Raw genomic sequence first — 16,087 nt, forward strand, 5'->3', positions numbered from 1 at the left:
TGGTGAAAGCAGTTATGTCAGAGTCCCATGCTTCCATTTTCATCCCCGTCTTGTACGCCTCTAGACGACCTACGGAGCATATGCTCTCTCCCCATATCACCCACTCTCAGCCAACTAGCTGCTGAATTCAGTTCTAGTGCGTTGTAAGTGCCTGGAGAACATAAAACAACTTACCTTTTAGCAAAGAAAAAGAGAATGTATTACTTTTGAGGCATTATTATATAGTAGGGGTGGTGACTTTTTTAAAGACAAGATGGAGAATCTCTAAATCTCTAAATCACTGAATCTCTAAAATCATTTCCGTCAACACATCTCAGAGAAGAAATATGTAACCCAGGGGTATCTGGCAGTGTAATTTTCTTCTTTGTTTTCTTTTTTTAAGTTTATTTATTTATTTTGAAAGAGAGAGATTGAGCACAAGCAGCGGAGCGGCAGAGAGAGGGAATCCCAAGTAGACTCTGCAATGTTCATTTAGAGCGAGACGCAGGGCTCAAACTCACAAACCACGAGATCATAATGTGAGCCAAAATCCAGAGTCAGGTGCTTAACCAACTGACCCATGCAGGTACCGCCCCGGCAGTGTAATTTTTAAAAAAGAATTTAAATTTTATACCCAGCCATAAGTATAAAACTTCTCTGAGGACTCATTTTAAAAGAACTTTATACCAATTTTATATTTTACTTCAAAATATATTTATATTTAACTTAACATAAAAACTTAAAACAAACGATTGTGTTTTTTGACTATTTCTACTTGGACCAAGGTGAGTAATATGGATTTACCACCTGAAACTATCAAGAAACAGGCAAAATACATGAAACAGTTTTTTAAGCCACCAGACATGAGGCAGTAAAGGACAATGAGTCTGAGAAATAGGAAGCAGATGAGGTAAACCCTACAATTCCTAAGGTTACTGCTTAAGGGAGTTTCTAGGTTATGGAAACAGGGGGAGAAATATAGGTTGAGCCCAGCAATCTCACTGAGTTGAGGGGACAGAGCAGAGTGTCCAGGGAGGACAAGGCAGCTAGAATTTATAGGGCATAGTCTATGAAAGGGAAGAACTATGCAGAAAGAAAACTCCAGAGATCTGCAAAAGGTTCCCCCCTTAAGTATTTAGGGTTTCTGAAGTGTGTATATAAGTGAGGAAAGGATCCAAGGCAGGGAAAGAACGAGTCAGAACGATTAGAGGCAACAGTAGTACCCACTGGTCATAGAGGGTTGGAAATAGTGTCTGTTCACACAAGGCAGCCTGGAAAGCATCCTTATTTCTGAGGCTTGGGTAGACCAGGCAGAGAGATATTACCTGAGTGCTGGGGGAAAAAAGCCATAGCCAAATGCGGCTCTGGTCTCACCTAACAAATTGTAAAAGCAAAATTTGAAAAATTCAAACTATTTCCAAGTAACTTAACTGCATTCTAGAAAAAAGCTCAAGATGAGAAAGTGCCAAGAGATGAAAAACAGACTGGATACAATTAATGACAAATTGGACACTGCAGAAGAAAAGATTAGTGAACTTAATGACGTAGCAATAGAAAGGAGACACAATGAGGGACACCTGGGTGGCTCAGTAAGTTAACCATCCGACTTTGGCTCAGGTCATGATCTCCTGGTTTGTGAGCTTGAGCCCCACCTCGGGCTCTGTGCTGACAGCTCAGAGCCTGGAGCCTGCTTCAGATTCTGTGTCTCCCTCTCTCTCTGCCCCTCCTCCGCTCACACTCAGCCTCTTTCTCTCTCAAAAATAAATAAACATTTAAAACAATTTTAAAAAAAAGAAAGTAGACAAAATGAAATGGAGAAAAAAAAAGAATTTTAAAAATGAAAGGAGCATCAGTGTGCTCTGGGATAATTTCAAGTCTGATATAGGGGTAATTAATTCTTGGTGGAACTCTGGAGTAGAACAGAAAAAGTATTGAAGAAATCATTGCCAAATTTTTTCTGGATTTAGTGAAATCTATAATCCCAAAGATCTAAGATGCTCCACAAACCCAAGCACAAGAAACATGAAGAAAACTACACCAAAGCACATAATAATCAAATTGTTTAAAAGAGCCATGAGAGAGAAAACCTTCAGCAGGATGGAGGGACAGAGACAGATGTCAGCAGATTTACTGTTGGAAACAATGCAAGCAAGAAGACAGTGGAACAACATCTTTAAAGTACTAAAAGGAAGAAAAAAAACCTGTTAAACTATTCTATATTTAACAAAGATGTCTCTCAAAAATGAAGGCAAAATATAGACTTTTTCAGACACACAAAAGCTGGAAGAACTCATCACCAACATTCTCACACTAAAAGAAATGTTAACAGGAATCCTTTAGCCGAAGGCAAATGGTACTAGATGGAAATACGGATATGCCAAAGAATTAAGAGTGTCGGAAATGTTAACTACCTCGATAAATACACAAGATTTTGTTGCTTATCATTTAAATTTCTTTACCTAGTTTTCCATCCCTCAAAATTCCAAGTTAAATTGAGCTCCAGGAGGAGCTCCTGGCCAGCTTAGAGCATGCAACTCTTGGTCTTGGAGTCGTTGAGTTCAAGCCCCCCATTAGACATGGAATTACTTAAAATGAGCTCCAGGAGGTATGCATACAATGTTTCCTCTGTTGTACATGACTTCAAGGTCATCATAACCCATTCTGAAACGCACAGGGTGTACACATACAAGGCTGGCTCTGCGCTGTATAATAATCACTTACCTTTCAAAATATAGGGAGACTGAGCCACATGTTCATCACCATAAAGGACCTCTATCTTCAGCCCTTCACTGACAGTTTCATACATCCTATATCGCACCAAAAATGTCCCATCATTCCTGTCCAAAGGTTTGGGGATGTGAATCCGGACTAACTCTTTAGGTGAAAGAGATTTGATTACTACCTTGAATAGTGTTTGACCTGAAAGAAAAAAATATATATACGTAATGCTACTATTTCATGGTTATTTTGTCTTATCAATTATTGGATAAGTGTCTCTATACTGAAGTTACTTTTTTCTACACCATCAATTGTAAACAAAAGTTTTAGTGTGGAAGGTCCTTGAGACCAGGAACAATGTCTGGGTTATGCCTGGAAACCAAGTATCTAAGTCAACATTTGATTCATTAGTCATTCAATAAAGACTTACTGAATGAACAAAATCAATACATTAAAAAAGCAAAGAAGAGAAGAAATTTTTGTCTATTTGCTCTTTTTTCCTTTGTGTGGGTTTAAAACAGTTCAGGTATTTAAAAATCCATAAACTCCTAGAAAGACAGGGCTCTATCACGATCCAACTTTCTCCTGGTTAAATATACACCAGCTTTCTTGTAAACCATGTTCATACCAGATAACCCTCATTTCTGAGGAAATTTCCCGTTTGTTAACCCAAATTTCTAGCTAGACTTCTAAGTTTATTTCCCTAAATAGAGATTATAGCTAGTTAGCAGACTGTGCACAAATATCACTCACACACTTACACACACACACACACACACACACACACACACACACAATTTTCACACACGTTTGTAAATGCTAGAGTTTACTTCTCTAAGCTTTTTTCCTCAGGTTGAAATGAAAGTTATCCTAGGATGATCTAACATCCTTTTCAACTCCAAAATTCTGTGGGTTTTCTATTCCAGAGTAAATAACACCTGCTTAGTAAAGCTCCCCTTCTCTTTTTGTAGTATACTGACTGATTTAGACTTTGAAACAATACTGTTGTGATTAATATCACTGTGATCCAGGGATAAACACTGCAGATCTTTCTTCAGAGAGTCTGCAGATCAGGGCAGATCTGATCCCCAGGAGCTTTGAGAATAAAGATCAGTTAAAGTCCTCACCACAGTTAATCACTATATCAAAGGCAAATGTGTAAAAAAAAAAAAAAAAAAGTGGTGAATCCTCTGAAATTCACAGCCCTGGAAAAAAATAGTGGTGACCAAAGTAGTCTTTGATCCCACATCTATCATAGTATGAAATTAAGCATATTTAATATATGTGTTTTTGAAATTACTGAGTGAACCTAAATCTAGTTTCTTAGTTTCTAAATCTAGTGAGTGAAGTTTCTAGTTTCTTTTGATCTTCAAGGGTTTTACTTTTTCCTGTGGGTCAGGAGAGGTGTCCCTCAGTCTCTTCAGTTTGTAATAGTAATGTAGTATCTGACATCTTGCTATTAAATTTTACTATTTTATTTTAGCATTGAAATGAGTGTGATAAAATTATGAAAGCAATCTGATAAAATAAATGAACTATAACCAACATAGGGAATGTTGTAAGAAAAAAGGAAAGAATTTAGTGTGAAATTATTTAAAATGTTAGTCATTTACCTGAAATGCTTAAATGAAGCATATTAGTTATTGCTTTCATGTTATTTCTCACTTGGTTTTATTTTTATTTTTTTAAATGACTTTTTTAAAATGTTAATTTATTTTTGAGAGAGAGACAGAGACAGAGACAGAGACAGAGACAGAGACAGAGACAGAGCGTGAGCACAGAAGGGGGCAGACAGAGAGGGAAAGAGAGAATCTGAAGCAGGCTCCAGGCTATCAGCACAGACCCCAATGCGGGGCTCAAACTCATGAACTGTGAGATCATGACCTGAGCTAAAGTCAGATGTTCAACCAACTAAGCCACTCAGGTGCCCCTCTCACTTGGTTTCAGAAAGACAATGCAGTGTGGCAAACTGAAAATCAGGCAAGCAGAGCCTGGGAACCAGGAGGTAATTTCCATTATATTCTCCCCAAATAGGAAACAGAAAAGCTTTGTCTCTTGATCAAAGAGTCCTATTCTCCACAAATTTATGATTTTAAATAAACAAAACAGATATAAGAGAAACATATTAGTGACTGTGTGATCTTTTTGGAAAAAATAGATTTACAGAAAAAAACAGCTCCAAAGTGCTTCCTTATTTTTAAATTGAAAGAATTGGACTAGATATTGTCTTGTCTCTTCCAACTATAAAATTTGTCTCTGAAATAGCATTTAAACATTCCATTTCAAGATATATGTATAAAAATAAAATGTAGCCATTTTTAATATTTTAATGTTCAGCTATGTTTATAGTAACCTTACATGCCTGTGTCATTGTTGGCATGACATTAATGCTGGAATCAACACAATATAACAACGGCCAGGACTGAAATAGAAATAAGCAGTTTTAACCTCATAAAAGAGAAAATGAGGGGCGCCGGGTGGCTCAGTCAGTTAGGCATCTGACTTTGGATCAGGTCATGATCTCAACGGTTCACAAGTCCAAGCCCCACATCAGGCTCTCTGCTGTCAGCACAGATCCTCTGTCCCCTTCCGTCTCTGCCCCTCCCCAGCTTGTGCTCCCTCTCTCTCTCAAAAGTTAATAAACATTAAAGACACACACACACACACACACACACACACACACACACACAGAGAGAGAGAGAGAGAGAGAGAGAGAGAGAGAGAGAGAGAGAATTAGAAGAGGGCACTTTGAAATTGCTTCAGTGGAAGGAATGTGAATTCTCATTGGCCCCAGGCACCAACATACTGAACAGACTTCAAGCCGAGCTTGAATTTTCCCACTTCACAAATTCAGACTTTAAGAGAGTGAGTTAAATGAGGCTGCAGGGTCCATGGACACCAAAGGAGGTTCACAGGATCAAAGCCTTGTATCATTGGAATCAGAGCTTCTGAAGGCTTTTGGTTTGGAAAGGAATACTTTTTTTTAATCACTTACGTAGCATTTATTATGTGCCAGTGCCCGAGCTGGAGATCTTCATTTGCATTTTCTACGTTCTTTATTTCCTACAAGAATTTGTAAGGTGGGCATTGTCAGCCTCATTTTACAGATCAGGAAACCAAGACTCCAAGAGGATAAGTAACCTGACCAGAGTCACCTATGTTAGGTAGGAGAGCCAGCTTGAATCCTTCTTCTTTCCAAGCCCCTCCTGAATCCACCTGGTCACGCTATGTAAGGTTAGCATATTGGTCTGCAGGATTCAGACTTGGAGGAACAACCTCCAGAGCTCCTGGTACAACGGAGTCACCGCCTCCCATTTTGTTTAGGAAGATTATGAAGGCTCGACAGCTGGAACGAATGTCAACCCCGTACGGCCAAGGGAACAGAGTGCCAGAAGGCCAAGCTGTTTTGCCTTGAGGCTAAACGTAGTCTTCCAAAAATGTCTGGCTGTCTGCTGACCATGGATGCTCTCCAGGAACTTGCTGAAAACTGATGCGTGACAATCACCTCACGGGAGATTTGATTAGACGGAAAGAGCATGCATGGATGTGTACCTTGGCTCTGACGCTTAATGGCTGTGGGGGCACAGGCAAAACATTTTAGCTTCACTGAGCCTCAGTTTCTTTTTTTTTTTTTATTTTATTTTTTTTCAACGTTTATTTATTTTTGGGACAGAGAGAGACAGAGCATGAACGGGGGAGGGGCAGAGAGAGAGGGAGACACAGAATCGGAAACGGGCTCCAGGCTCTGAGCCATCAGCCCAGAGCCCGACGCGGGGCTCGAACTCACGGACCGCGAGATCGTGACCTGGCTGAAGTCGGACGCTTAACCCACTGCGCCACCCAGGCGCCCCACTGAGCCTCAGTTTCTTACGTGTAAAGCGGAGAGAACAGTACCTATCCTTCTTATCTCACAAGATGATTAAGGAGAACAAATTAAACATGAAACAGTTTAAAACACTAAAGTGCTACCCAAGTAGGAGGTAAGATTATTTTCTGAATATACTATTACTGGTGAAGGTAAAGGAGGACCGAGTAGAAAGTGAGTATTTGTATCCAGCCACCTTGGGATATTCCAACCACCCTGCCTCCACCCTTTCCTTTCTTTTCTCGACAGTATTTACTGAGCATCTCTGCCAGGCATTATATCAGATGCTGGGAATGTAACAATGAAAACAGGTTTTGCCTACGTTCAGAACAGAAGGAAATACTCAATTTAAGTCAGAAGGGAGTAAAAATACACATGAAAGATAGGTCCTTTCCCCTTATCCAAGGTCACAGACCCTCTAATTTCTCTCTTTGGATTCCAGTTTGAAATCCTTTGCTTAGACCATTCAAGATCACATGTTTGTTATCTAGGTACCTGGAGATACACAGCATAATAACAATATTCAGACAAATATGACTGTTAAATGGGAGTAATAATTATTAAGGGAATCTTGGTAAGTCATGTAAGAAGGTCTAAATCTTGAGAGGAAAATTGCCTCAAGGTGACTACGTGGCTCAGTTGGTTGAGCGCTCTTTCTTTTAAAAGCATTTTATTGCCATCCTTATTCACATATTTTCTTTTTTTTAATTTGAATTTTAGTTTACCTTACAATATTGGTTTCAAGAGTAGAATCAGTGATTTATCACTTACATACAACAGTGAGAGCTCATCGTGACAAGTGCCCTCCTTAGTACCCATCACTCATCTAGCCCATCCCCCACCTGCCTCCCTCCATCAACCCTCAGTTTATTCTCTGTCATTAAGAGTCTCTCCTGATTTGTTACCCTCTCTTTTCTCCTGCCCCAACCCTGTATGTTCATCTGTTTTGTTTCTTAAATTCCACATATGAGTGATATCACATGGTATTTGTCTTTCTCTGATTAACTCTTTTTGCTTAGCATAATATATTCTAGTTCCATCCACATCATTGCAAAAGGCAAAATTCATTCTTTCTGATGGCTGAGTAATATTCCATTGGGTGCGAGTGCGTGTGTGTGTGTATGATACCATACTTTCTTTATCCATTCACTAGTCGATGGACATTTGGACTCTCTCCATAGTTTGACTATTGTTGATAATGCTGCTATAAACACTGGTGTGCATGTACCCCTCTGAATCTCTATTTTTGTATTCTTTGGGTAAATGCCTAATACTGCAATTGCTGGATCGTAGGGTAGTTCTATTTTCAGTTTTTTGAGGAACCTCCATACTGTTCTCCAGAGTGGCTGCACAAGTTTGCATTCCCACCAAGAGGGTTCCCATTTCTCTGTATCCTCACCAATACCTGTTGTTTCTTGTGTTAATTTAGCCATTCTGAAAGGTGGGAGATGATACAAATCACATTGTGATTTGTTTTCCTGATGATGAGCGATGTCGGACATCTTTTCTTGTGTCTGTTAGACATCTGGATGTCTTCTCTGGAAAAGCATCCATATCTTCTGCCCATTTCTTCACTGGATTACTGGAGGGGGGGTGTTGAGTTTGCTAATTTCTTTCTAGATTTTGTATACTAACCTTTATCAGACATGTCATTGGCAATATCTTCTTCCATTCTGTAGGTTGCCTTTTAGTTTTGTTGATGATTTCCTTCATTGTGCTTTTTATCATGAAAGTCCCAATAATTCATTTTTGCTTTTGTCTCCCTTAGCTCTGGCGACTTGTCTAGTAAGAGACTGCTAGTAAGGTCAAAGAAGTTGCTGCCTCTGTTCTCCTCTAGAATTCTGATGGTTTTTTTTTGTCTCACATGTAGGTCTTTCATCCATTTTGAATTTATTTTTGTGTTGATGTAAGAAAGGGCTCCAATTGCATTCTTCTGCATGTCACTGTCCAGTTTTTCCAGCACCATTTGTTGAGAGACTTTTTTCCATTAGATATTCTTTCTTGCTTTGTTGAAGGTTAGTTGTGGGTCCATTTCTGGGTTTTCTATTTTGTTACATTGACCTTTGTGCCAGTACCATACTGTCTGGATGACTACAGCTTTGTAATATAGCTTGAAATCTGGAATTGTGATGCCTCAAGTTTTGTTTTTCTTTTTCAGGAGTTTTTTGGTTATTCAGGGTCTTTTGTGGTTCCATACAAAATTTAGAATTGTTTGTTCTAGCTCTGTAAAAAAATGCTTATGGTAGTTTGATAGGGATTGCATTAAATGTGTAGATTGCTTTGGATAGTATAGACACTTTAACAATGTTTGTTCTTCCAATCCATGACCATGGAATGCTTTTTTATCTTTGTGTCCTCTTCAGTTTCTTTCACAAAGTGATCTATAGTTTTCAGAGTATAGATCTTTCACTTCTTTAGTTAGGCTTATCCCTAGGTTATCTTATCATTTTTGGTGAAATTGAAAATGGGACTGATTCCTTGATTTCTTTCTCTGCTGCTTCATTATTGGTGTATAGCAACGCAAGAGATTTCTACATGTTGGTTTTTCTAAATATATATTTTTAATGTTTATTCATTTAAAAAAATTTTTTTACATTTATTTATTTTTGAGAGACAGAGAGAGATAGAGCACAAGTGGGGGAGGGGCAGAGAGAATGAGACCCAGAATCCGAAGCAGGCTCCAGGCTCCAAGCTGCCAGCAGAGAGCCCGACGTGGGGCTCGAACCCACAAACTGTGAGATCATGACCTGAGGCGAAGTCGGACGTCTAACTGACTGAGTCAGTTGCGTCCCTCTGCATGTTGATTTTATATCCTGTGACTTTGCTTAGTTCATGTATTAGTTCTAGAAATTTTCTGATGGAGTCTTTTGGGTTTTCTACAGAGGGTCATGCCATCTACAAATAGTGAATGTTTGACTTCTTTCTTGCCTAATTGGATGCCTTTATTTCTTTTTCTTGTTTGATTGCTAAGGCTAAGACTCAGTACTATGTTAAATAGTGGAGACGAGGGTAGACATCCTTGTCTTGTTCCTGACTATAGGGAAAGGCTCTTAGTTTTTCCCCATTGAGGATGATATTAGCTGCTGGTCTTTGTATATGACCTTTATGATGTTGACATATGCTCCACCTGTCCCTAATTTGTTGAGGGTTTTTATCAAGGATGGATGCTGTATTTTGTCACATGTTTTTTCTGTATCTATTGACAGGATCATATGGTTCCTATCCTTTCTTTTATTAATGTGGTGTGTCATGTTAATTTATTTATGAATATTTAACCAGACCTGCAGCCCAGGAATAAATCCCACTTGATCAAGGTGAATAATTCTTTTAATGTACTGTTGAATTAGATTTGCTAATATCTTGTTGAGAATTTTTGCATTCATGTTCATCATGGATATTGGCCTGTAACTCTCCCTTTCAGTGGGGTCGTTGGTCTTGGAATCAAGGTAATGCTGGCTTCGTAGAATGAGTTTGGAAGTTTTCCTTCTATTTCTATTTTTTGGAATAGCTTAAGAAGAATAGGTATTAATTCTTCTTTAAATCTGGTAGAATTCCCTTGGGAAGCCATCCAGCCCAGGACTCTTGTTTGTTGGGAGATTTTTTATTACTGATTCCATTTTTTTTGCTGATTAGGGGTCAGTTCAAATTCTCTATTTCTTCCTGTTTCCATTTTGGTAGTTTGAGTTTCTAGGAATTTGCCCATTTCTTCCATATTGCCCAGTTTGTTGGCATATAATTTTTCATAGTATTCTCTAGTAATCGTTTGTCTTTCTGTGGTGTTGTTTTTGATCTCTTCTCTTTCATTTGTGACTTTATCTATTTGGGTCCTTTCCTTTTTCTTTTTGATAAGTATGCCTAGGGGGTTATCAATTTTTTAATTCTTTTTTTTATTTTACATTTTTTAGAAGTTTATTTATTTTGAAAGAGAGAGACAGAATGAGCAGTGGAGGGGCAGAGAGAGAATCCCAATCAGGCTGTGCACTGTCAGTGCAGAGCCCGATGTGGGGCTCGAACTCACTAACTATGAGATAATGACCTGAGCCAAAATCAAGAGTTGGACGCTTAACTGACTGAACTACCTCTTTTTTTTTTTTTAATGTTTATTTTTTAATGGGGAGAGGCAGAGAGGGAGAGGGAGACACAGAATCTGAAACAGGCTCCAGTCTCTGAGCTGTCAGCACAAAGCCCAACGTGGGGCTGGAACTTGGGAATGGCAAAATCATGACCTGAGCCAAAGTCTGACTCTTACCTGACCTAACTGACTGAGTTACCCAGGTGCCTCAGTTTTGTTAATTCTTTCAAAGAACCAGACCTTAGTTTCACTGATGTGTTCTAATTTGTTTTTTTGCTTGTTTCTATATCATTTATTGTTGCTCTGATCTTTGTTATTACCCTTCTTCTGCTGGCTTTAGGCTTTATTTGCTGTTCCTTTTCCAGCTCTTTTAGGTTTAAGGTTAGGTTGTATATTTGGGACATTTCTTGCTTCTTTTTTTTTTTTTTTAATTTTTTTTTCAACGTTTATTTTTATTTTTGGGACAGAGAGAGACAGAGCATGAACGGGGGAGGGGCAGAGAGAGAGGGAGACACAGAATCAGAAACAGGCTCCAGGCTCTGAGCCATCAGCCCAGAGCCTGACGCGGGGCTCGAACTCACGGACCGCGAGATCGTGACCTGGCTGAAGTCGGATGCTTAACCGACTGCGCCACCCAGGCGCCCCAGGACATTTCTTGCTTCTTGAGATAGGCCTGGATTGCAATATTCCCTCTTAGGACTGCCTTTGCTTCATCCCAAAGATTTTGGACTGTTGTGTTTATATTTTCATTTTCTTCCATGTATTTTTTAATTTCTTCTTTGATTTCCTGGTTAACCCATTCGTTCTTTAGTAGGATGTTCTTTAATCTCCATGTATTTGAGGGCTTTCCAAATTTTTTCTTGTGGTTTTACAGTGTTGTGAAAAATACACATGATATGATATCGATTTTTTTGTACCCGTTGAGGGCTGATTTGTGACCCAGTATGTAATCTCTTCTGGAGAATGTTCCATGTGCACTCGAGAAGAATGTGTATTCTGCTGCTTTTGGATGAAACGTTCTGAATATATCTGTTAAGTCCATCTGGTCCAGTGTGTCATTTAAAGCCATTGTTTCCTTGTTGATTTTCTGCTTAGATGATCGGTCCATTGCTCTAAGTGGAGTATTAAAGTCCCCTACAATTATGGTATTATTATCTATGCATTTGTTTATGTTTATGATTGATTTATATATTTGGTTTCTTCCAAGTTGGGGGCATATATTTTTACAACTGTTGGATCTTGACAGATAAACCCTTTAATTATGATATAATGCCCTTTTCATCTCTTTGTTACAGCCTTTGTTTTAAAATCTAGTTTGTCTAATTATGGCTACTCCGGCTTTCTTCTGACATTCACTGGCATGACTCTTGATTTCAACTCAGGTCATGATCCCAGGGTCATGGGACTGAGCCCCACATCAGGCTCCGCAATGAGTGTGGAGCTGCTTGAGGTACTCTCTCTCTCTGTCTCTCCCCCATCCCCCCTGCCCCTCTCCCATGCTTATGCTCTCTCTAAAATAAAACTGAAAAACATTTTTTAATTGCTTCTTTTTCATTAAGTTCCTGGAGAAGGGAAAATTTCGGGATTTGCAAGTGAATAATGGTGGTAGAGATGTAAAAAACTGGTTGGGTGAGCTTCTCAGAACTACAGGACAGCCATTTAATAGAAGCTAAAAATCAAGTGGCATGATAGGACATAGGGAGAATCGAAGGGTACGAAATTGAGGGTGTCTGAAAAGACTTGGTGAAATCTTTTGGTTTTTATGAATTGTTCCTGGTTATGAAAACATTAAGATTATTTGGGGGGAGATTTTCCTGGGAAAAAAGAGTAAAAGAAATCCTTATTCTCTTGCTATAACCACTGAGAACATTAATGAGTGAGCTATAGTTTCATCTATTTATTATAAAATTAGAAGGAAACTATATAATTTCTTTCCTGTTTAGTCTACTGATAACGTAGTATAAGCATTATTTAAAAAAAAATTTTTTTTTTAATGGTTATTTATTTTTGACAGAGAGAGAGAGACAGAGCATGAGTGGGGGAGGGCCAGAGAGAGAGGGAGACACAGAATCCAAAGCAGGCTCCAGGCTCTGAGCTGTCAGCACAGAGCCCAACGCAGGACTCAAACTCACAAACTGCGAGATCATGACCTGAGCCGAAGTCGGATGTTCAACCGACTGAGCCACCTAGGCGCCCCTAGTATAAGCATTATTAAATAATCTTTTAAAATTAAAAAAAATCATGGTTATAACATATAACATAAAATTGATCATCATAACCATTTTTTTAAACTCTCTTTTTTTTTTAAATGTTTATTCATTTATTTTTGAGAGAGAGAGAAAGCAGGGGAGGGACAGAGAGAGAAAGAGAGAAACAATCTCAAGTCCAATGTGAGGCTCAAACCCATTATCTATGAGATCATGACCTGAGCCGAAATCAAGAGTTGGATGCTTAAACCTTTTTTAAGTGTACAATTCAGTAGTGTTAAGTATATTCACATTTTTATGCAACAAATCTCTACACCTTTTTCGTTTTGTAAAGCTGAAGCTTTATACCATACCTTTTCAACAACTCCCCATTTCCCTCTTCCATCAGCCCTTGGCAACCTCCATCCTACTTTCTGTTTCTATGAATTTAACTATTTTAAATACTTCCTATGAGTGGAATCTAAAATGTTAAGTTTAATGGGCTGTCAAACATTCCATCACATGAATGTACCAAACTTTATTTAGCAACTACCTTATAGTTGGCTGGTTAAATTTGTTGCCATAAGTAATTACAACGCAGCAAGAATTTCTTGCATGTAAATCACATTCTGACCATTTTCTCAGGACAGATACCTAGAAATCAGATTACTAGATTAAAGGGCATGGATGGACATTGTCTGCAAATGACATCTTTTTAGAAATTATATTTTCTAACTGTTGAACGTTATCTTTTTGTACATTCAATTTTTAAATATTTAACACTCCTGGTACATTTGGAAAATGGCTTTCCAGAAACTTTTTGGCAATTTGTGCTGACACCTGAAGAGCATGAAGGTCACTGAGAGTCTCCAGAGGCTCCCTTAACAGCTTTGAGTATTACTGCTTAAAAACCCTTTGCCAATATTTTTAGATTAAAAATTAGAATTTTAATTGAATGTATAGCTCTTTCATTAATAGTAAGATTAGCAGCATGCCATTGTGGATCATGTAACTTTCTTTTTTTTCTGTATAAATTAATTTGTCTTTAGTTTTCCCTTTTCCTTCTAAAGCACCCCATTATAACATTATAAAATTAATTTTAGAAAGTAAACTTTATACTTTTCTATATTTCTATAGTTAACACCCCATAGTGGAAGACTTCGAACCTGGGTTTAAGCATCTTTTATTCTGGGGCACCCGGGTGGCTCAGTCGGTTAAGAGACAGACTCCTGATTTCCGCTCAAGTCATGATCTCACTGTTTGTGAGTCTGAGCCCCCATCAACCTCTGCGTTGACAGTGGGTGGCGGGGTGCAGCCTGTTAGAGATTCTCTGTCTCTCTGCTTCTCTCTTTCTCAAAAATAAATAAAAAGGGGCACGAGGGTGACTCGGTCGGTTGAGTGTCCAAAATCGGCCCAGGTCATGATCTCAAGGTTTGTGGGTTCAAGCCCCACTTCTGGTTCTGTGCTGACAGCTCCGGGCCTGGAGCCCGCTTCAGATTCTGTGTCTCCCTCTCTCTTTGCCCCTGTCCTGCTCACCCTGTCTCTCTGTCTCTCTCAAAAATAAATTAACATCAAAAAAATAAACATTAAAAAAAGAATCTTTTGTTCTGATCCTTAGGGCCATGTAAAGTCCTTCTAAAACTAAAAACAAGTAGTCATGGTTTCCCACTGGCGATGGAAGCAGTGCCGGGTTCTACTGCCTCTTGGTTGATACAACAGGATGCCAGCTGGCTGAACATAAATTAGACATAAATTAGACATAAATTAGCAAATCCTGACTGGCAACACCCAGAAACCACCAGGACAAGTCGTTAAGACGTTGCAAAGGCAAGACGTGTAGGAGAGCGTGGGACGGGACTCAGGACAAGATCCACCGTGCGGACCGAGAGTTTCACTAATTCCTGCAAGCTGCTGGTGACAACTCCAAACTGAGAAGGCAAACATCTCGCACTCACGCCCCCTGTGCGCACTGCTCTGACATCTCCCCGGGGGATAGGGCTCTGGCTGTCCCCAAGCCACCAGGCCTCGACCACGGAATCCGAGGATTTCTGGGGCTGGATGACTCACCGCGTGGGGGCGCTCCCTGCGTCACAGCTGGCGTGGTCGGCTAGGGCGGGTGAGTCCCCGGCCTCGCCGAGCGCCTGCAGCTGGACCCCAGGGCCCACGCCTCGTCCCAGTTAGGGCCCTGGGAGTTCATTCATTCACTCACTCACTCACTCACTCACTCACTCACTCACTCACTCAGTGGACTTCGCCCTGCGATGCCCTCCCGGTGCGTCCGGGGAGGCGGGGGCGCCAAGGGAGGCGGCCGGACCCGCGGGAAGGGCAGCCGGGGGGGGGGGGGGGGGCGGGGAAAGGACGCCACGCAGGCGGCGGGGACCCGGGCGCGCGGAGGCCGGCGGCTCAAAGCTACCTGGGGGCGAGCGAGTGAGGTTCAGGCCCTCCGAGTCCACGGCCTGCAGGTAGAAATAGCGCACGGGCAGGACGACGCCGGGCCGCAGCCCAGGCCCCCACACCAGGCTCCGCGGCGCGCTCACCGACGCCTCGGGGGCCCCGACGCCCACGAGCAGGGCGAGCTGCAGCGGCAGCAGCGCGGCCCGCGGGAGGCGGGGCATGGTCGCGGGGCCCGGAGGTCAGCTCGGCGCCGGCGGCGACGGGGCGGCGGAGCGGCGGGGAGGGGCCGGGCTCCAGGGGCGGGCCTGTGCGCGGCCTCCCGCCGCCCCGCCCTCTCCGGGCCCCAAGCTCCGTGCGCCTCGCCCTGGGGCCAGCGGAGGGCGCGGCTCTCAGCGGCCGAGGCTGCGAGCCTGCGCCCTCGGCCGCCCCCGCCTCCGGTTGCCGGAGCTCCTCCACCGTTTTTAAAGGACGCCAGCACAGTGGTGATTGCGGGGTGGGGGTGAGGGGGGCGAGCCAAGGGCCCCCGCAGCGAAGAACTTCCAAGTCGTTTAGGAAGACGCCTTTAGCCCACGATTTCACTGGGTTTACAAGGTGCAGAGCGACTGGCACGGTCCTGGCTCCCCTCCCCACGCCACCTCTGAAAGCTCTGTGGTCCTCTGCTCTGAGATTCCCCCAGCTTCTCCCTAATCTCCTTCCCCCTACACTCGGCTTTTCTCGACAAGTGTTTTCGGAGCGTCCACTAGGTTTGCGACAGACCCCAAGGGAGCTGTTGGGCACCGGGGTAACCGGATTCAGGGAGGAAGGCTTACCTTGAGCCTGGCCGGTGAGCTTCCCGTCTGTCAGGTGGCTCCTGTCCCCTGAAACTGATGAGGT

At 41.5% G+C, this 16,087-nt stretch overlaps 1 protein-coding gene across 1 annotated transcript in view; it reads right to left on the reverse strand.

Annotated features, from left to right (window-relative positions):
• POGLUT3 (protein O-glucosyltransferase 3) overlaps nucleotides 1–15,478 on the reverse strand; it is a 29,203-nt gene extending 13,725 nt beyond the window's left edge. Inside the window, exons 1-2 of the mRNA XM_047876784.1 lie at nucleotides 15,234–15,478; nucleotides 2,701–2,898 (exon numbers count right to left, since the gene is read on the reverse strand). Of these exons, the coding sequence (XP_047732740.1) occupies nucleotides 2,701–2,898; nucleotides 15,234–15,435 (400 nt within the window). The 5' untranslated portion in view covers nucleotides 15,436–15,478. The remainder of the gene's footprint in view (nucleotides 1–2,700; nucleotides 2,899–15,233) is intronic.
• Nucleotides 15,479–16,087: the final 609 nt, after the last annotated feature.

This window comes from Prionailurus viverrinus, chromosome D1 (genome assembly GCF_022837055.1).
Source record: "Prionailurus viverrinus isolate Anna chromosome D1, UM_Priviv_1.0, whole genome shotgun sequence".
Taxonomy (NCBI): Eukaryota; Metazoa; Chordata; class Mammalia; order Carnivora; family Felidae; genus Prionailurus; species Prionailurus viverrinus.